At 34.7% G+C, this 22,842-nt stretch overlaps 1 protein-coding gene and 1 long non-coding RNA gene across 5 annotated transcripts in view; both read right to left on the reverse strand.

The window, feature by feature from the left end:
* LOC115213094 (copine-8) overlaps nucleotides 1-22,842 on the reverse strand; it is a 266,723-nt gene that overhangs the window by 67,556 nt on the left and 176,325 nt on the right. For all 4 annotated transcript variants that reach the window (XM_029782016.2, XM_029782015.2, XM_029782017.2 and 1 more), the window contains one exon: nucleotides 19,516-19,547. In XM_029782016.2, the coding sequence (XP_029637876.1) occupies nucleotides 19,516-19,547 (32 nt within the window). The remainder of the gene's footprint in view (nucleotides 1-19,515; nucleotides 19,548-22,842) is intronic.
* Nucleotides 155-17,462, reverse strand: LOC118763892. Its single transcript, XR_004999651.1, has 3 exons — nucleotides 17,451-17,462; nucleotides 12,624-12,628; nucleotides 155-462 (listed from the first exon to the last, which is right to left on the reverse strand). It is a non-coding gene; the product is annotated as an uncharacterized LOC118763892 (long non-coding RNA).

Below are 22,842 nucleotides of genomic sequence, written 5' to 3' on the forward strand. Positions count from 1 at the left end.
TTCTAGAAGTGTCTCACCTACACATAACAAAAAAACTTCTCACACACTCTACCACAACAAACCAAACTACATCTTTTCTCTTCCCCACATTTCCATGTCAAGTACTAGGTTTACCTCCCACTCCTCAATCCTGTCTCTTGGCCCTCTGCCACTGTATCATTGCCATCCACTAGCTTCCAACTGCATGTTCCACCCACACCCTGTCTCACTGTATCATTGCATATGCCTGGCACTTTGCCACCATCTCTATCCTGCTGTCTGTCTCTCTCCTTCTCCTTCACTTCCCTCAGGTTGGGTAACCATGTATTTCCTTTGCAGCAGCGCACCTGTCTCTGTCTTCATTTCTGCTCTCTCTCTCTCTCTCTCTCCTCAGCTGGGTAACCTTGTACCTCCTATACAGCAAGACCCCTGTTTCCATCTCTCTGCCTCACTATAACTTTTCATCATCTGACACAAGATCACCTCCTCCAATGCTCTCTTGCCCCTCGAAAGAGCTTTTTTCTCTTTATCTTGCAAGTACTTAGTGACCCTGTCTGCAGGTGCAGGTGCCAACTAAAAAGCATTAAGTTCACTCTGCTGAGTGGTTAGTGTTAGGAAGGGCATCTAGCTGTAAAAATCCTGCCAAAACAGTTACAGAAGTCTGGTGCAGGCTTCTACCTGGCAGGTTCTTGTCAAACCATCCCACCCATACCAGCATGGAAGGCGGACGTTAAATGATGATGATAATGAGGATGAATGAACCTAAGTTATAATCAAAGTTAAAATCTAAGTTAAAATCAAAGCTGTAAATAATCAGAGTCACAAAATTGACAGATGTAATCTTCCACACATACTTGGTGCATTACAATGTTTCAACATCTTAACAATAGCAATGGTTAAATAGTATAATTTAAGTTGTGGTAGCATTAATAGTTAAACTTTTAGTAGGTTAATTTTTGAAATTTTATTAATGTTCTTATTCTATTATAGGACATGGTTATAAATTGAGATAATCTTGCAAAGCATGCATAAGTATTGCCAAAGTACTGTGGAAGACTAGTAGAAAAAATTGCTTAATACCAGTGATTCTCAACCAGGGCTCATATGGCCCCTGAAGGTTCATATAAGATTTTTGGGGGTCCATGCAACGAAATAGTAAATTGGGGATCCACAACAGTACTTTAAGGGCCCCTGAAAAAATTTTGCTTTAGATGTATGTTTTGGTAAGTATTGCAAGAAACAGCTTGGTTTCCTTCTCTAACATTTTACATAGTTCAACTTACACAAGTTAATGTGTGAAAAATAAAATAGGAATTTTGAAAGAAGTATCTGTGAAACTAGTTTTAAAATATTGAATGGCTATGGGGGTCCACCAGAATAAAATAATAATCAAAAATGTCCACAGATAAAAAAATGGTTGAAACCCCACCGCTTTATACTATCTAATTTGGACTTAGTTTGTATTTTGCAAATGTTGATCTAATATTTCATGACAAAACAAGGATCAACTGAACTGAATGTGTTATTATTCATCCCTTAAATAAAAAAGCAACAACAAAAAAAACCCAATCTAATACTTTAAGAATAATTAATTAAATAGGCGGTCTTCTGAGATTCTTTCCATATTTATAAACCTAAATATATCCTCATGCATGTGTATGTGTACGTACGTATGTATGTATGTATATAGATATAATATCCTCTACTAAACATTAAATACATATATAATTATACACATACACATATGATACATGTGCCTCTGATACATTTTTATGAATACAGATATACAACTACATATATGAATACACTAGACACACACACATACATACATGAATGGACAGACAGATATATAAACAGTCAAATGCATATTCAGAAATGTACTGATTTGTAAATTTGTATGTGGCCTTTCAAATGCACATGTGTGTGTGTGTGTGTGTATGTGTGTGTGAGTGTTTGTGTGCACATAATCTCGTGCAGACATTTAACACACACACAAACACATACACACATATATGCATATATATATATATATATATATATATATATACATATATATTGGGAAGACATTAGTTCAGAATAAAAATGCATAAAGAATGAAAGTACATTAAAAGACATCTTTGCTAAAGTGCCAAGCCCATTAAAAAAAAAAAAAAGAATAAAGAAGTAGCTATTACTTTTGCTTTTCTCTGCTGTTTGATGTGGGTTATTTATTTATCCAAAGAGCTGGAATATCGATCTTAACTTAAATGGTTCTGCCAATAAGGAGGCTGAAATTTAACTAGTGTAATGAGATGGTGGTGGTGGTGGTGGGGAAACATTATAACCTTTAGATTGAAATGAACAGAACATGGTTTGTATATGATGATGATGATGATGATAGCTGACAGGTTTCCAACATATCATTTAAATTAGGTAAGCCACTTTTTGATTTGGTTGATTTGTTGAGAAACTATCCTATCAAACAATGACATATACCAAGACACATCAATATCACGCTTGATACCATTTAAAATATCCACAATGCTCTATCAGTTTCCTTTGCTTACCATTTTGTGATAATATGCAAATGTTCAAATTTTCCACCAAGAAAAAAAAGCAAAGGAAAGAAATTAGAATATGATAAAAGCAAATCTGTTAGAATTACTGAGTATTTTAAAAGAAATTAAATATCTTTATAGCTGGAGCTATTACATTTTTAGCATAGTTGAATATTCTGATCTAAAATTTAAAACAAAAAAGTAATTTATAACAAGAAGTAATATATAACAAAAATATATAATGAGAATCATTTCTAGTTTAGTAATTACCATAATGTTGTCAAAACTTTGGAAAAGTTCTTCAGTAAAGTTCAGTTTATTTTTAGACATTACTGTTTAATTACAAATGCACTATTAAGTCTCATGTCATAATACATACCAAATAGTTGAGTTGGTGACAGAAGGAATGTATAACTACCTTTATTTAGTTTGGTACCTAATGTTAGGATTAGCTTTTATCTTTTACTTGTTTCAGTCATTGGATTACAGCCATGCTGGAGCACCACCTTAAAATGATTTTTCATCAAAAAAATCTAGCTCGATACTTAATATTTAAGTTAGGTATATATTTTGTTGTTCTCTGATGTTAAGTCACAGGACCTTAAACAAACAAACAAACAAACACACAAATGTATATAAAGTGTGTTTGTGTGTGTTTGTTTATATCTCTGTAACCTAGCTGTTCAGTATCAGAGACCAGGCGTGGCTGTGAGGTAAGAAGGTTGCTTCCTAACCACATGGTTTTGGGTTCAGTTCCACAGCATAAGCACTTTGGGCAAATGTCTTCTACTATAAACTTGGGCTGACCAAAGCCTTGTACGTGGATTTGGTAGACAGAAAGCAGCCCACTGAATATATGTGTATGTGTGTGTGTGTTCCTTTATGTCCATGTTTGTCCCCCACCATTGCTTGACAACTGGTGTTGGTGTGTTTACAACCCTGTAACTTAGACAATTGGCAAAAAAAAATATGATAGAATAAGTAGTAGGCTTATAAAAAAATAAAAAGTTCTTCATGGCAGTGCCCCAGCACCAAACACCCAGCAGAGTGGACTGAGTGCTTTTTCCATGGCATGAGCACAAGTGAGATCAGTTTTGGAATGGTTTTTACAGCTGAATGCCCTTCCAAATGCCAATCACTTAACAGTCGGACTGGATGCTTTTTATCTACCAAATTTACTCACAAGGTATTGTTTAGCCTAGGGCTATATAGTAGAAGACACTTGCTCAAGGTGCCATACAGTAGCACTTAACCGGAGATCATGTAGTTGCAAAGCAAGATTCTTATCTACACAGCAATACCTGGGAATTGCATTTGAAGAGGACGCTTGCCATGGCAAAGTGGTGCTCATTCATAGAGTGTGTGTGAGTGTGCACATGCATGTGTGTGTACACTACAGCCTGAGATTGAAGGCATACCCAAAAGCACGATCTCTATGTTTCTGGCATTAATGAAAAAGAGAGGCAAGATGCAGCCAGGGAGAAATTAGGAGAGAAGCTCTCTCAGATGTAAACTGATATCTACTGGAATTTAAATAATGTTTAGTTTAAGAAATGAAACAAGTTGCAACATCAACAGTAGTAAGATCACCATTAACACCAATATGGGACAATTAACCTATTAAGGAAATAGCAGTGAAATATCCCTTAAATCTCACTGATTCAGGAAATGGCAGTACACTTTAGGTAATGCATCCAAGACATAGTTTTGAAAAGATGGGATGGTCATAGCTAGGAATGCTTTTCATCCTAAATCTGCTCAATCAAGGTTGATCTAGGGAACAAGAGCCCTCAAATGAATGGGCATGGGTAGTAATATTGAAGGAGGAAGCTTTGTGCCAGGTGATGAGCAGCTAGGGTATCATAGAGGGACAGAAATAGGTGCCTTGCAGCAGAGGAGATACATGGTGACCCCAATTAGAAAAGGAGAGAGAGAGAGATAGAGAGAGAGAGAGAAGGTGGTGAAGAAGATGTGTCAAAGTATAATTTCAAGTTACAAGGAGGTACATATAAGTGAATCCTAAAAGAAGGTTAACAATATGAAGGAACTACTGGGTTGAATATACATATATTTAATTCTTTATTGTCCACAAGGGGCTAAACATAGAGGGGACAAACAAGGACAGACAAATGGATTAAGTTGATTACATCGACCCCAGTGCGTAACTGGTACTTATTTAATCGACCCCAAAAGGATGAAAGGCAAAGTTAACTTTGGTGGAATTTGAACTCAGAATGTAGTGGTAGACAAAATACCATTAAGCATTTCGCCCGGTGTGCTAACAATTCTATCAGCTTGCTGCCTTCTGGCAAATATACATATATTATGGGTTCAATATACATATATTATTAAGGTAAGGTGGCAAGCTGGCGGAATCGTTAGCATGCCGGGCAAAATGCTTAGTGGTATTTTGTCTGCTGTTATGTTCATTCTGCCGCGGTCGACTCTGCCTTTCATCCTTTTGGAGTTGATATATTAAGTACCACTGAAACACTGGGCTTGATGTAATTGACTTAACCCTCCTCCCCACTGCAAAATTTCAAGTTTTGTGCCTTCAGTAGAAAGGGTTATTAATTAAGATGATACAGGAAAAATTACGAGAAATTCAGGATGTTTCATCTCTGTCTTTAACTGGTAAATAATGAAGCAAGAATACTTGTAAGCAAGGAATTTGTATGAAGTATGGTTTGAAATGCATTGTTAAACTTACCATAGATCTGTTTATACCTATTTCTATGAGCAATGTAGGTTCCAAAATAAAAACCCATATTTTCTTTTTAATCAAAAGTATCAAAAAATATCTAAATATCAAAATTAGGTTTCAAAGTCCTTAAAATATATTTATTTCTGATCACATTTTATAATCAATGTCACAGCTAATTTTTCTGTAATTTTAAAGTCTGTACATTATTTTAATGATTTTAGAGACAACATTCCAATTCTTTTCAGTATTTATATTTTATATGACTTCACCATTCATTGAGTATTCTACACTTGAAATAATTTACATCTGGACTTTTATTTTCTTAATCAATATCGATCTCTAGTGCCTTCTTTATATGTATGTATGTGTTTATCTTTCTGAATATATGTGGATATATGTGTGTGTGTATGTGTGTGTGCACATGTATATTTATATGTGTCAAGCCTAATTGTGTTTACCTGCATTGTATTTCCATATCAGCTTATCTTGGATCTCTTTTATAGCCCTTTTGATGCCATGGACCAAGTCCTGGATGAAGAATTCAGAGCTAAAGACCAAAATCATTTGAGCACTATTATGTGTTTTCTATACTGAGCATATCTAGCTCTCTCCTATTTTCTGTATATATATATATATATATATATGTATGTATAATGCCCTCTATATATAAAATATATATATATATATATTTTCACACATGTATGTTAATCTTTTTTTTCTTTCAATCATGGGACAGTGCCATACAGAGTTTGAAGAGTTTTAAATAAACAAAGCCTTGTGAGAGAATTTGGTAGACAGTAATTGAAAAAAAGCCCATCATATATGCATGTAGTGTATGCATGCAGACCTTTTTTATAACATTTGGCTAAAAGAAATATAGCACATTATATTCTCTCTGCTTTGATAAAACTATTATAATAATAAATTTAAAAACAAACAAAACATATCCCCTCTAAGATATTTTCTGAAAGTCAAATTGCAATTATTCTAAAGTATAATTTAACTCTCTTAATTTGAATATGATATGAAGTTTCCTCAGAATGATAAAAAATAAACAGTAAAAACAAATGGAAAATGAAAAAAGATAAACCAAAAATCAAAAATATAAAAATCATCTATTACTAAAATCTCAAAAACAAAATGAAAGAAAATGGTCCAAATTAAGAAATCTCACAAACATAATTTGGAGAAAATTTTCAATGAACGAAAATTAGAAATAAATTATTGCCCTCAAGTACTTTCAATTTCCTTGCTCTGACAAAAGCATTTAAGATATTAGTGACAAATTACTCAGTGTTTGCAGACCAAATCCATTTTGATTACTTCATTTTAGATTGATAGCAAATGAAAGACAGTATTGTACTCATAAGAAAGCAACACTAATATTGATGCTAAGAGAACATTAGGAATGGAGTATTTGTAACAGTACAATATCACTGATTTCTGCGAATAAAACAAAATAAAAGGCAGAGAAAGAAGGGAATTTGGGTTATAAAAGTAATATATTTGTTTATATTTATGTATGCATGCATACAAACATAATTACATATATATATATATATATATATATATATATATATATTATATATATATATAAACTATGTGTATATGGTATCTTTCTCTAGTTATTCTGTGAATTCTTCCTTTAAAGACAGAGCAGACTTATAACAAAGAAACATCATTCCAACACTGGAATTCAGACAACACTTTTTAAATAGTCTTGCATATTTTTACTGTTCCACTTACATATTTCATTTTCAAAGTGCATATTGAGATCTTTACCAAGTCAAATTCTCCAGGAAAATGTTTTTAATAAAATCGTAGAATTCTATTCACAAAGTTATAATTCAATAATAACAATGTTAGATGAAAAGTCTCCAGTTTTGTTAGTATGTTGTCTGATAATGTTAAATTAAAAGGTCTATAGTTTTGTTGGAATGTTGTTCAATTTTTTTCATAATATAATTTTTACTTAAACTGATTAGAACCATAATTTGGAAATGATTTGCATACTTCCTTTCAAGTGGAAAGAAGAGACCTCAAGTTATCAACCTATCTTTTACCAGAAACTCAACCATTGCAACTATCAATAAAAAGTAGATCTGATGTACAAGCCATGTGCAGGGATGCTGCCAGTAAGGTGAGGGTTGGCAATGAGTATAGTGAAGCATTCCAGATAGTAGTGGTTCACCAAGGATCAGTCCTCAGCCCCCTCTTGTTCATCATAGTCCTCCAGACAATAACAGATGAATTCAAGACAAGCTGCTCCTGTGAGCTCCTCTATGCTGATGACCTTGCTCTAATAGCTGAGTCACTACCAGATCTAGAGAAGATGCTTCAGGTGTGGAAGCAAGATCTAGAATAGAACAGCCTTAGAGTCAATCTAGCAAAAACCAAAGTCTTAGTAAGTAGAAAGGAAGACAAATCACAGATCCCTTCAGGTAGATGGTCCTGATCAATCTGTAGAAAAAGATGTACTCAGAAACATAACTATGGACACATAAGAGGTGCAGCAATATCAAAGGAAGGTTAACCAGGAAGATAGTTTTTGTGTTTGGCAGATGCACAGGGGCAATAAACACTGAAGATGTACAGAAAACAGATTCTATTACATGCCTGGGGGAAAAATAGAAGTAGTTGATAACTTCCGTTACCTAGGTGAGCAAGTCAGTAGCTGGTGTGGATGCTCTGAGAGCGTAGCTTCTAGAATAATAATTATTGTTGGTAAGAAAAGGCCTCTCACTCAGCGTAAAAGGTAGACTGTATGATGCATGTGTATAAACAGTCATGCCACATGGCAGTGAAACAAGGTCTGTGACTGCTGAGGACATGTGTAGGCTTGAAAGAAAGGAAGCTAGTGTGCTCTGCTGGATGTGTAATGTCAGTGTGCATACACAACAGAGTGTAAGCACCCTGAAAGGGAAGTTGGAGATAAGAAGCATCAGATGTGGAGTGCAAGAGAGACAAGTGCATTGGTATGGTCATGTGCTGCGTATGAATGAGGACAGCTGTTTGAAGAAGTATTACACCCTAACAGTGGAAGGAACCTGTGGAAAAGGTAGGACCCAGGAAGACATGGGATGAGGTGGTGAAGCATGACCTTTGAATGTTGGGCCTCACTGAGGTAATGACAAGTGACCAAGACCTTTGGAGATATGCTGTGCTTGAGAAGACCTGGCAAGCCAAGTGGGTGCGTAGCCATGGCTGATGCCAGTGTTGCATAACTGGCCTGTTTAAAAGTACCCTTCAATTGTCATGCAATATGCTGTGCTTGAGAAGACCTGTTGAGTCAAGTGAAATCCTAGTTGTGGACGATGCTAGTGCTGCCTGGCTGGCACAGAAAAGCATCAATTGAGCGTAGCTGATGCCAGTGCTACCTGACCGGCTGTTGTGCTGGTAACACATAAAAAGCACCATTCAAGCGTGGTCGATGCTAGTGCTGCCTGATTGGCTCCTGTGCTGGTAGCACATGAAAAGCACCCACTACACTCTTGGAGATGTTGGTGTTAGGAAGGGCATCTAGCGGTAGAACAGATTGGAGCCTGGTGCATCTTCCTGGCTTGCTAGTCCTCAGTTAAACCATCCAACCCATGCTAGCATGGAAAGCAGATGTTAAACGATGATAATGATGCTGATGATGATGATATAGTCAAATTGAATATTAAAACTTGAACAAACAATTGAACATTAAAAACAGCTAAAAACAAAACAACAAGAGGATGGAATGTATTAGTTTAATGCTTTGGAAAAGTAGAATGAAGAGTAGGTTTTTAACATTTTGAGCATAGCTCTTCATCAGAAAGAAAAACATAAAAGTCCAGGGAATGAAAAATTTCACAAACAGCATGTTTGTAGTCATATGGTTATATATGTAAAGCTTCTGAAATTGTTATTATGATTGACATGGTATAATGCTCAAAGAAAAGTCCTCAATAAATTATGCTGAGTAAATATATATTATTAGAGTATTAAGTTAACTGCTTCACCATTATCGGAAACGCATACAATTTAAACAATATATATTCACATATGTGTGTCTATGTGCATGCATGCAAGGACATACATACTCATACATAACTGATAAGTCTATAACTAAGGATGATGAAGCTGAAGGGAGATATACAGTTAAATGATGGTTTGCTTTTATTTTTATTATTATTAATGAAAATAAGAATAATTTATTAATAGGAGGGATGAACATTATTTTCTTCCTCTTTATGCTGTTTGTAATTAACAATTATGTAATAATCAATATATAAAGATATAAGCAGAGTCTAATAAATACGACATCAAAGAAGTTTAGACTTAACATGTTTCACATGTGGATTTCCCTCCTAATCAGTAGTAGAAGAGATGGTGTTGGTGTTGGTGGTGGTTGTAGTAGTACAGTTGTGTTAGAGTAGTTGGGTTAATTAAAGATTCCAGAAATGTCTCAGATTCACAACTAATATGAGACTGATAAAAAGTTGCTCATTTGTACTTATTGATTAAATAACATAGGTGCTGATGTGGGTATGTTGTTAAGAAGCTTGCTTCTTCTTCCTAACCATGTAGTTTCAGGTTCAGTTCCAGTGTGTAACACCATGGGCAAATGTCTTCTACTATAGCCCCAGGCTGACCAAAGCCTTGTGAATGTGTTTGGTAGACAGAAACTTAAAGATGTTCATTGTGTATGTGTGTGTGTACATATTATAAGTTAAAACAAATGGTATTTTTTATAATATAAGAATGTGGATAAAACTGATCAATTAAGCTTCTGGATTAATGAATCATTGTTTATTATATAAGAAAATAACAAAAATGGATTTGACTTCTGTCTGGTGCAAGGATACATCATCATCATTTAATGTTCTCTTTTCTATTCTTGCATGGGTTGGACAGAATTTGGTGAGATAAATTTTCTATGGTTGGATGCCCTTCCTGTTGCCAACTCTAATCTGTTTCCAAGTAAGATAATGATTACCCTAATCCAGACATGTTTTCATGGAAGATTGGAAATGAAGGACATTGCATGCATGATGATGACACTCATTTACAACTATCATGAGATGTCAAGGAAAGGAGACAGATACATGGTGACCCCCTTCGGTCAGACACTGACCATGGGTTTGCACTAGAGAGTTACCCTCTGAGGCACAAGTCTGGGCAAGGTTGTTTTATGGAAGACCAGCAGTCGCCCATGCATACCGGCCTCCCCTCTCCACGTCACCGATGTTCAAGGGAAAGGCAAGGGCCGATACAGCTTGGCACCTGTGACGTCGCAACTCATTTCTACAGCTGAGTGAACTGGAGCAACGTGAAATAAAGTGTCTTGCTCAAGAACACAACACGCAGCCCGGTCTGGGATTCGAGCTCACAACCTCACGATCGTAAGTTCGACGCTCTAACCACTGAGCCACATGCCTAACCACTGAGCCACAGATACATACATGCATATATATATATATATATATATATATATATATATATAATTCTATAGGCACAAGGCCAGAAATTTTGGAGAAGGGGACTAGTTGATTACATTGACACAAGTGCTCAACTGGTACTTGATTTACTGCCGCAAAAGGATGAAAGGCAAAGTTGAACTCAGAATGTAAAGACAGACAAAGTGAAGGACATTGCTTGCAATGATGGTGACCTAAGCAGAATTTGAACCGAGAACATAAAGATGGACAAAATGCCTCTAAACATTTTGTTTGGCAAACTAATGATTCCACCTTATATAATGATGATGATGATGATGATAATAATAATAACAATAATTCAGTAGGGACAAAGAATGCCTACTAATCGATGTAGCAGTACCAGGAAATCAACATATCATGAAAGAAAGGGAAAAAATTGATAAATATGGAGACCCGAGAACTGAGATCACTAAGATGTGCAGCTGAGAGTTGAACATAAAGGTTATCCCTATTGTCATTGGAGCATTGAGTTCAATACCATCCAATCTGCAAAAAACTTCTGAAAACCTAAGAGATACCCTACAATCTAGATGTATTGCAAAAGTCGGCACTACTTGGAACAGCATGTATATTGCGCAAAGTACAGTCTGACTGAGGGCCTTGCTGTGACTTGACAAACAGTACAAACCCCCTGCAGATACAATATCCTCAACAACCTCATGATATTGTATACTGTGTGACATCTATGATACTACTACTACTACTACTAATAATAATAATAATAATAATACAAATAATAACAATAATAATAATTCAAAGATGGAATTTATAAATATTTTAATGTATTTTAATGCATACACACACACACACACACAGTGAAGGCACATGGCCTAGTGGTTACTAATACATTTACTAATACTAACATTAATTTAGCTACTACCATCCAACCCTCTAGAAATATTAATAACAAGGTTATTGTATCTGAAGTCAATCCCAATAGAATTAAATTTATGTCAAGTAACTCTAAGATTAAAAATTCTATATACCAATGTATAATCAGTACTCGTAATAAAGTACGATTTTACATTGGAAGCACATCGTTAGAGTTATCTAAGAGAATTTCTATCCATTACTCAACATTTAGAGATAGAAATAAACGGAATAGTACCGGTCTCAGCAAACTGATTTGGAATTTAAAAGACCACAATGAACAATTTCATTTGGAATGGTTGATCCTCTCAATTTCGATACCATATGACAAAGGCAAGAAATTCTGTCTTCTCTGCAATTCTGAGCTATTTTTCATTATTTTTTCTAAAAATACTCTAGTAAACACGGTTATAGAACGAGCATACAGATGTAAACATTGGCAAAAGCATACTTTTAGTGCATATAAGTAGTCTCTATCATTATATATAGTTTAGACTTTAATTTCCTTTATATTTAACATTCACTATTAATATCCCTACTCTTTCTGTTAGCTACTTATGACGTTATATCATATAACGTTTTTTTAAACAATATTAATAGCGTTCTGTCTATCCCTATACGAATCCATCATTTTTTGCTAAAATGTCATATTGACAAGTTTCGTTTTTTCACTTTCCCGAAGAGAAGATTGCATTGTTTATACCTTTTATTCTTTTGAATAAGTATCAGTGGAATTTTTGAAACATATGTAGAAAGAAAAAATACTTGTTTAAACCTGCGTTGACTCCATTTTTTATTCCTATATATATATATATATATATAGGGAAATGTGTTGGAACCCCACCACTTTTGTGTTTTATATATATATATATATAATCATCATAATTATCGTCGTTATTTAATGTCCGTTGCCCATGCTGGCATGGGTTGGATGGTTTGACTGGGCTGGCACACTGGAAGGCTGTGCCAGGATCCAGTCTGATTTGGCATGGTTTTCTATGGCTGGATTCCCTTCCTAATGTTGACCACTTCGAAAGTGTAATGGGTGCTTTCACGTGCCACCGGCACAGGTGCTATTTGTGTAACACCAGTAGCTGCTATGACTGCAATTTTTCTCAGCTTGATGGGTCTTCTCAAGCACAACATAATGCCAAAGGTCTTGGTCATTGCTTCTATGAGGCCCAAAGCTTGAAAGGAACTCAGCCACTTTACCTCTGTGAGGCCCAACACTCGAAAGGTACTCAGCCACTTTGCCTCCATGAGGCCCAACATTCGAAGGTTGCTTTTATTTATGTGCCACCAACATGGGTGCACTTGGCTCGACAAGTCCTCTTAAGCAGAGCATATCACCAAAGGTCTTGGTCACAATATATATATATATCTCCTTTAAGTTCATTTATGGGGAATGGTTTTGAGTAGGCATATAAAAGCTCTTATTTTATTATATCAGTTACAACCTAATGATACCAACTTGCAATAGCAGTTTTATGGGTTTGTACCGAGCTGTGCTGATATAATGTATGATAATATAGTAATAATAATAATAATAATCCATCAATGGAATTTATAAATATTTTAATGTATCACTATGCGCATTTCTGCAAATCACATGCTTCTTATGATCATAGGCCGTATTCCTAGGATGATTACAGTACAGTCCATAGTATCCATGGACATCGGGCAGATCATAGTTCATGTGCTCATTTCTTCTGGTGATTTGGTACTAACATTGGAAGTAATGAATTTATAACCGAAGGATGTTGATTAATTTTCACTAATCAAAAGGGTGACTGGGGTATGTGGGCAGTTCTGTGTGTATTTGGTAGGGAGGAATAGAAGGTGATGGAAAGAGGGAATGCAATGGTAATGATAAAGGAGAGGGAGGACTGTGTGGTGATATTGGCATTTTTGGCCTACCACTAACAAGGCATTGATTGGCCCAGGGCTATAGTAAAAGAAACATTTGTCTAAGATGCTATGCAGCAGAACTGAACCTGAAAACATGTGATTGGGAAGCAAACCTTTTACCCACCCAGCCACACCTGTGCCTATACACATATAGTTAAAAAAACCCAAGAAACAAATTGGACATCCACTTGAATTACACTGTAATGTACATGCAAAAGGAAATTCAAATGTAAATCAACAAAATTTGTAGACTAGTCAGTGCATGTTAACACGGAAAGTAGATTAATTTTCTCTTTAATCCATTTTAACTTTTTATATACTCAAGAGAGAACTACTAAAGAAAAAGAGGTAACACTAATGGTGTTCAAATACCATACAGTCAGAGTAAATGCTCTGTAAGTGGAATTGGCTAGCCAATTTTGATTCCCAGTTAACTCAATTGCATTTTGAACACACTTTTTACTCCATACTCAATACCACTTTCCCTAATTGTGAGGTAGGCCAAATATACATAATTCAGTTCAATACCATCACCCAGTCCTTAGTTGCTTTTAGTAAAATTTGCTCTGTGGTAGGGATTTAAATGGAAGTCTATTTATTGGTTCTCTCTCTATCTATATTTTCCTTGCAGGTATTGACCACAGGCCAGGAATTGGGTGTAACAATTTCTTCTGACTAATTTCCTCTCCATGCATGCATGCATCCATCCATGCATGCATCTATCTATACATGTATGCATGTATGTATGTATGGATGGATGTATACAGTATCTCACAGATGTATGTACACTCCAAAAATTTCAGTAAAATTGCCATTAATCTGATAATATCAAAGGAAATCAATTGAAATTTATACTGAATTAAATATATTATTCATGCAAACATTATATAAATTTGGAACACAAAACAATAAACATTTTCAAAGATATGAACGAAATATTAATTTTCAAATGATTCAAAAATATGTACACCCTAAAGGATTATATATATACATATTCTTTTACTTGCTTCAGTCATTTGACTAGGGCTATGCTGGAGCACCACCTTAAAGGGTCTTAGATGTAGAAAGTGACCCCAAGACTTATTCTTTCTAAGCCCAGTACTTATTCAATCAATCTCTTACCAAACCACTAAGTTACAGGGATGTAAACACATCAGCACCAGTTGTCAAGTGGTGGAGAGGGGACAAACATAGACACACACACAAATATCATCATCATCATCATTTAACGTCCACTTTCCATGGTAGCATGGGTTGGACGATTTGACTGAGGACTGGCGAACCAGATGGCTGTACCAGGCTCCAATCTTGATCTGGCAGAGTTTCTACAGCTGTATATATATATATACATTGGGCTTCTTTCAGTTTCTGTCTACCAAAATCCACTTACAAAGTTTTGGATGACCTGAGGCCATAGTTCCACACTTGCCCAAGGTGCCACACAGTAGGACTGAACTCAGAACCATGTGCTTGGGAAGCAAGCTACTTACTACACAGCCATGCTTGTGCCTATATACACATGTATGTAGGTGCAGATGTGGATGGGTGATTAAGAATCTTGCTCTTTTCATTGTTTGTTTACTTCTGACATCTTGGATATGAAACATTGTAACAAAAAATCAGTGCTGGAAATAATTTCTGTAGAAAACCTTCTACTATAGTGCCAGGGTGACCAAAACTTTGTGTTGGATTTGGTAGACAGAAACTGAAAAAACTCTGTTGCATGTATGATGTATGTGTGTGTGTAAGCTTGTGTGTGTGCTTGTATGGACCCTTATTTAGGCATTATGTGATGGTTAAGCATTACCATTATACAAGCAAGGTTGTTAATTTCTTGTCTGTCATGAAAAACATGTCTAGCTGTATGACAATATAACATTGCTTGGAAACAGGTGAAGACTGGCAATGGGAAGCACATCTAAATTAGAAAATCTACCTCAATCAATTCCGTCCTGAAAATTGAAACCAATACAAGAATAGAACAATGAGTATACATTTCTTTGTAGTAGGTCTACTATTTTCATTAAGTTTAATTTTGTTGGTTTCATCAGAGAACTCTTTATAATTAATATTTCTTTTCAGAAACCATAATCAGCTTTCATAATCAAGACTTCTTAAGATATCTTTAATGTTCATTTTCTAAACTAGAATACAATATTAAAACCGAAAACTTTGTGTATTAATCTTTTGGAACAAGTGATTTTACAGCTAAATCCCATCTCTACCTCTATTAACCACTTATCTCTAATTTTACCAAGGTAAATTGAGGGTAATTGATATAATGACTGTAAGGCTTACGGTCAAGACATGATTCTGAGTTGTTTAGCATCTTACTAGCCCCATTGACTATTCATGAAAAAAATTTGGCCGATACTAAACAGAAACACATCTGAAGTAATTTCCAAAATAAAGACACTGCAACAAATTTTTCTGACAATCCAATGACAGAACTTATTTGAAGCCGCTTGATTTGCTAGAAATAACAGCCAAACGTTCCTCAAATCACACCCATCAGTCTTAGAAAAAAAGACATACACTGGGTAATGAGTTGGTTAGTGTACTGTGCCTGATAAAAACATTGGCTGGCCATGGCTGGAACACATATTTAAAAAAATATTTTGTTGCAATTATTGAACCATGACATCATAGGTTAAGAGTTTCTAACAAACCAATCACTAGTTCACTGCAATGCTGATGGTGAGAGTAACTTGAGGCAGAACAAATCTAACAAAGAACTTTGTTAAACCACCCCTACTTTTTTTTTCTGTTTTCTTGCTGTTATGTTATCAATATAAAACCAATAAATGAATGATGAATAGATGGATGGATGGATACATACATACATACATACAACAGGATTTTGCACATTTTACCATTTACTAAATTTCACCAACACGATAAAGGTTAACCTAACACTTTTGTAGTAAACACGAATGTGCATGGCCTAGTGGTTAAGGTGTTGCTCTCACAATCACAAGATTGTAGTTTAAATTTCTGGACTAGGTGCTGTTCTTGAGCAAAACACTTCATCTCATGTTACTCTGTGATCACTTCAACACATTTAGACAACACCAATTTGATGGAGGGTGAGCTAATGTACAGCACATACACACATTTGATCTCTATAAACAAATCATTTGTGAAGGTTGTTTAGCAAGAAATTGCAGAACTGTCTTTCTTGGACTACAATCATAATAGTAAACACTGGCTCAAGATGTTTTCCAGTGGAATCAAACATGGAATGTTGTAGTTGCAAAGCAAACTTTAATACATGATTAACACTGTTATTGCAGAAATTAGATCTCTCTATTCAAAATTTCATTACTCTCAACTGTGAAAAGTAGGTTTATTAAACCAATCCATCTTTTGTTAAGGAATGTCATGTTTGAAATTATTTTTTGTTGAGTTATGTCAAGTTTATTGCAGAAAACATCAATTCTAATTTTTGGTAGATTTTTAGCATTATTACTGAAATAATTGTGAAATTTAATTTTGCAGTTAGAGGGTTAATGGCCATGCAAGTGATGATAAATCAGGACTGACCTACACAACAATTACACCTTTCTTATAAGAGAAAGCAATTATAAAAGTGTTAATGACAAGCCCATGACTTAGACCTAATGATCATCTGTATTTCTGAGAGCCAATGTTTAGACACGAGGCTGCCATTAACACAACACAGAAATTTCTTTAAATGTGAGCAAGCTGTAATCATTATTTACAATGTCAATATCTATCAGACACCTCTTTTATTTAAAAAAAAAAATTAGAAAATGAATTTATCTGAAATCAGGACAGACTTATACACTAGCTAAAATTCTCCCCAAAAGACACCTTTTCTAATTGAAATATATGTCACGTGTTTGAAGACCCAAATCTTTCAATGCATTCTGAATTTAGCCTAATATTGAGTTGTAATTAGATTTTAAAATAGATTTTAGAGACTAAAAGCATTTATCTCATTGTAGCATAATGTTATATTTGAACAATAAATGTCTCTGCTTTTAACAATCGCTCTCATTTAAAATAAAATTTTTCTTTTTACTTGTTACAGTCATTGGAGTGTAGCTATGCAAGGACATCACCTTGAAGAATATAGTTAAAGAAATCGACCATAGTTCTAATTTGTTTTAAGTCTGTCACTTACTATATCCATCTCTTCTGCTGAACTGTGAAGTCATGAGTACACTACTGAACCAACACTAGTTGCCAAGTAAAGAAAGCCAGTGTTGAAGGTTAGAAGTATAGGCATAGGAGCAGCTGTGTGGTAAGTAACTTGCTTACGAACCACATGGTCCTGGGTTCAATCCCACTGGGTGGCACCTTGAGCAAGCATCTTCTACTATAGCCTCGGGCCGACCAAAGGCTTGTGAGTGGATTTTGTAGATGGAAACATACACACACACACATATATATGTGTAAATATATGTGTATATAAATATATGTGTGTATATGTTTGTGTGTCTGTGTTTGTTCCCCCAATATCGCTTGACAGCCAATACTGGTGTGTTTATGTCCCTGTAACTTAGCAGTTCAGCAAAAAGAAACCGATAGAATAAGTACTAGGCTTACAAAGAATAAGTCCTGGGATCGATTTGCTCGACTAAAGGTGGTGCTCCAGCATGGCCACAGTCAAATGACTGAAAAGAGTAAAAGAGTATGTGCACAGAATAAAGCACAAAAAAGATAGAAAAGTGAACATTTAAGGAGTCATAAAGAGGAAAGGGTGCATAGGCATGTTAGTAGTAGTGTTGGTAAATTTTGGGAAGCATTGAAACTTTGAAAGGTGCAGTGTCCTGAAGCTAGCAACTGATGCGAGCAATTTATTCTATGCCTCAACAATTCTAGGTGTGAAAAAATGCCCTCAAAAGTCATGGGTGCTGCACTGTTTTGATTTTATATACATCTTTACAGGTGGTAGAGATACTGAATTAAATACTGAAGTTGTTGGAAGGATGGTGGATAATCTTGTGGGTTTCTAACAAGTCAATAACTAGATGCTGAAACTGTGCCCAGAGAAGTAATACATTCAAAATATGGTTAGTGATTGACAGAGGCATTTGTTTGACTGTATGTCTCTGTACAGCTCCCAGTAGATCGATATTCTGGACAAGATGGGGGTTTCTGATATAAGATGCAAACTGTAAGAGTGGATGCACCATATCCATATACAGCTTTAAATACATAACTGGTGAATTACTGACAAAAGTCTTACTGAATGATGCTTAGATACCTTTGGCCTTTTTGGTGATTTTAGAAATATAGCTTGTTTAACATAGATCATTGTAAACAATAATTCATAGGTCATGCTCACCAGCAGACTTCTTAAGATTAGTGTTGTGGAGGGAGCAGATAAGTTTCAGGATTTTCCTCCCAAAATACATAGTGATGCACCTGTCTACAGCCATCTTAATTTGGTAGTCAGCAATCCATTGCTGCATTGTATTGTGCTTAGTCCAGATTGCAAGAAAAATCTATTATGTATAGTATCCATTCTTTTTACCTTGGGCACAACTTAAAACCATCTGCATATTTTAACACAGGCATCTATTTCTTTAATGTATGAAACAAATAAGAGGGGACAAAAAACAAATCCCTGGCATTGCATAAAGTGCAGAAGCGTGTCCCAGTACTGTGAGTAACTCTTTTCAACTAAGTATGAAAGACTTCAACCAATTATAAAGATTAACCTTTATGTCTGTTTCAGAGAGCTTTGCCATAAGTTGTCTGTGTGACACAGAGTTAAAGGCTTTTGCAGAGTCAAGGTGGATAACATCCACCCACAAGCCATCATCTACGGGTTGGTCATGGCAGCTGGAGTTAGGAATAAATTGTGAGGGTTGAATAAAGTTATGAAAGTTACAAGGAAAAAAAAGACTTATTACAAAATAGCCATAATGTTGTAGCAAAATATTAAACTATAATAATTGAATTAAAAAATATGTGAAGATGGATTCTTAAATTCGATAAGAAATGAATTTTTAAAAAGATATTTCATGTAAGTAAATTAGGAAGCGAAAAGCTGTACGAAGCGAAAAAAAAAGTCACTTACCAATAATGACGCCACTGTCACGTTTAGGACCACTGAAATTAATGAAATTACAATGAAAACTAAATATAGCATCAAACCAATATTAATGGGAAAAGCATAGAGAAACATATGTATGAATGGACATGTATGTGTGCATGCTTATACATACATACATACACAACATATATATATATATATATATATATATATATACATTCATACATACACACACACACATATATACATATATATATGTATGTATGAGAGAGAGAGAGAGATATGCATACACATACAGATACACACAGAGAAATATTTACATATGTATGTATGTATGTATGTATGTATATATATATATATATTAATGTTTGTTTTTTTGTTGAGTTATAATAAAATCAATTTAACACTGAATTTAAGAATCACTCAATAATTTTTTTGTTGAGTACATATTTACTATACTTTTATTAGAAGATGGGCGACAGTAATTTGAAGTTTCGACTTTTGTCAGACCATCTGAGGAGGCCTAGCTGGGCGAAACTTCAAGGTCACATTACTGTCATCCTTCTTGTAAAAGTATAATTTACACACACACACATAGACACATACACATTTCATTGGGAAAAGTAAAAGCGAAAGTACATACAAGAAAAAAAATGAATAAGAGAAAAAGACAAGTAAAACTGGAGGGAATTTTCTAGATTAAAAAAAAAAAGCATTAAATAAGTCAGTACATATTTTTCTGTAAAGCAAGACATTCAATGTTTTAAATACATATATATTTCATGTCCCAATACATGCAGTCCACCAATATCTGCAGCTATGTGTAATGTAAGTGAAATGACAGGGCATGCTTTATTGACATCATATGGCAAAAAGACAAAATAATAAAATGAAAGAAAAAGTAAAGAAAAATGTTGAAGGAGAAGCGACAGAAAGTTTCACTGGTACGGAAATATAAAAATTTGAAGGGAAATTCTTCATTTTCTACTGATAAATCTGATGGAAAATTAAATTGAATTACGTTAAATTACATAAAATTTACTTTCTAGATCTTGGTCATTGATGGGAGATGGGGAGACAACATAGATGATGACTGTATGGGAGATTATGATGGTGGTGATAGTAGTGAGAGTAGTACTAGTAGCAGCAGCAATAATAATAATAATAATAATAATAATAATGATAATGATGATGATGATAATGATGATGATGATGATGATGAAAATAATAATAATAATAATAATGATAATAATAATAATAATAATAAATGCCTGATGCAGTACCAGGCAGTGGCTCTCATGACTTCTGATCTTAACTGATTGGAAGTGTTATCATGTACATTGTTTTGGCTTGGTATAAAAGATGGGCTACAGCAAATATTCAGCTCAATACCACACATTTGCTTGTCAGTTGTTTGACCTTAACCAGTCCCTTAGTGGCTGACGATATGTGCATCTCTGATCATGAGCAGAAGTAGTTGGGGAACATCATAGCCATGTATTGAGAGGGATTCTTTGGGGTTTGGGTAATTCACTTTTGGAAACATGGGTGTTTTGTTCAACATCCTTAAACAACCCTTAATCAGGGACCTTTTGAGTTGGATGGACTAGTTGACCTGAAGAAAATTCTAACTTGGGCCCCACCTGCAAGGTCATGTGCTGCTGTTTATCTTGATGTGAGATCACCGTATTGCACACATATTGTTCTGATGCACGTGCCTGGTGTACTCTTATCAGATGGGTAGTCATGATGGGTATACTTGGCTTTGTACATTTAATCCCAGTGTCACTTTGATGGTATGCACTGCTTGCTCACTCAATAATAATAATAATAATAATGAAATAATAACAATAAAATTCATTCTACTGTAGGTACAAAGTCTGAAATTTTGGTTGGATGAGGCTTGTCGATTATATCAACCCCAATACTCAACTAGTATTCATTTCATCAACTTCAAAAGGATAAAAGACAAAGTTCAGGTCAGAGACATTTGAACTCAGATCTACAGGGACATACTCAGAGCAGGCCCATTCACAAAGATTATGCTCACATTCTCATACATTATTCAACACCATTTTCACAATAGACACAACTGAAAGCTGGATCTATCGCATAGATTATAGCAGGGTTTGAACTCAGAACATAAAGAACTGGAATAAATGCTACAAGATGTTTTGTCAGACTCTTTAACATTTTTACAAATATTTTCTTGATTTGCCACAAGAACAACAAAGAAACAACATTATGTAAAAACACAAGTAGTTAGTAAAATTCAGGACTACTATATTCAGAAATTTTATAATCAATCTGTCTGTCTGTCTGTCTATTTATCTATCTATTTATTTACTCTTTTACTTGTTTCAGTCATTTGACTGTGGCTATGCTGGAGCAGCACCTTTAATTGAATGAACCAACTCAAGGACTTATTCTTTGTAGGCCAAGAACTTATTCTATTGATTGCTTTTGCTGAACCACTAAGTTGTGGGAATGCAACTATATCAAAATTGGTTGTCAAACGATGGCAGGGAGACAAACACAGACACACACATACATTAGTATATATATATATATATATATATATATATATATATATATATATATATATGGCCGTTTGCCAGCCTCGTTTGGCACCTGTGTCGGTGGCACGTAAAAAGCATGGCCGAGGATGAAAAATTGGATATTAAGTTAATTAACATCAATTTAACACCAGTGGTCTAGCATATTAAAATCTGAAGGTTTAGTAAATTATATTATATACATATGAGAGGGATGATCACTATGTGGACAACTCTTATGCTAGAAGTAGATCCGCTATGGTCTTACCACTAAGAAATGTTCTCAAGAAAATTTAGCAAACACCAGAACGTAAGCGAGCAAGACAAATGAAAAGTAACAAAAATATAGATTAATCACAAACATGTTTCATTATTAACAGATTACGTAATTTTACTTACGCAATTTGTCTGTAGACTTTCAGTATGATCGGCAATACAAATATAATTTTCAGAACTATACACGAGACGTCTGCATGAGGTTGCACATGTATCTAGTTCTACCTATTACACTTGTGGTTATTTTTCAAAAGTCTTTGTTTTGGTGTGCTAAATTACCGGAAATAATACTGCAGAAAATAATTTACTGCAGTGGCTTTTGTTGTTTAGAGAACGTATTAATTTAAATTTAAAATGAGGGTGAAAAATTGGATATTAATTTAATTAAAATCAATTTAACACCAGTGGTCTAGCATATTAAAATCTGAAGGTTCAATACAATTTACTGAACCTTTATATATATATATATATATATATATTATATATATATAGAGAGAGAGATATGATAGGCTTCTTTCAG

The sequence above is a fragment of the Octopus sinensis genome, linkage group LG6 (genome assembly GCF_006345805.1).
Source record: "Octopus sinensis linkage group LG6, ASM634580v1, whole genome shotgun sequence".
In the NCBI taxonomy this organism is placed as follows: Eukaryota; Metazoa; Mollusca; class Cephalopoda; order Octopoda; family Octopodidae; genus Octopus; species Octopus sinensis.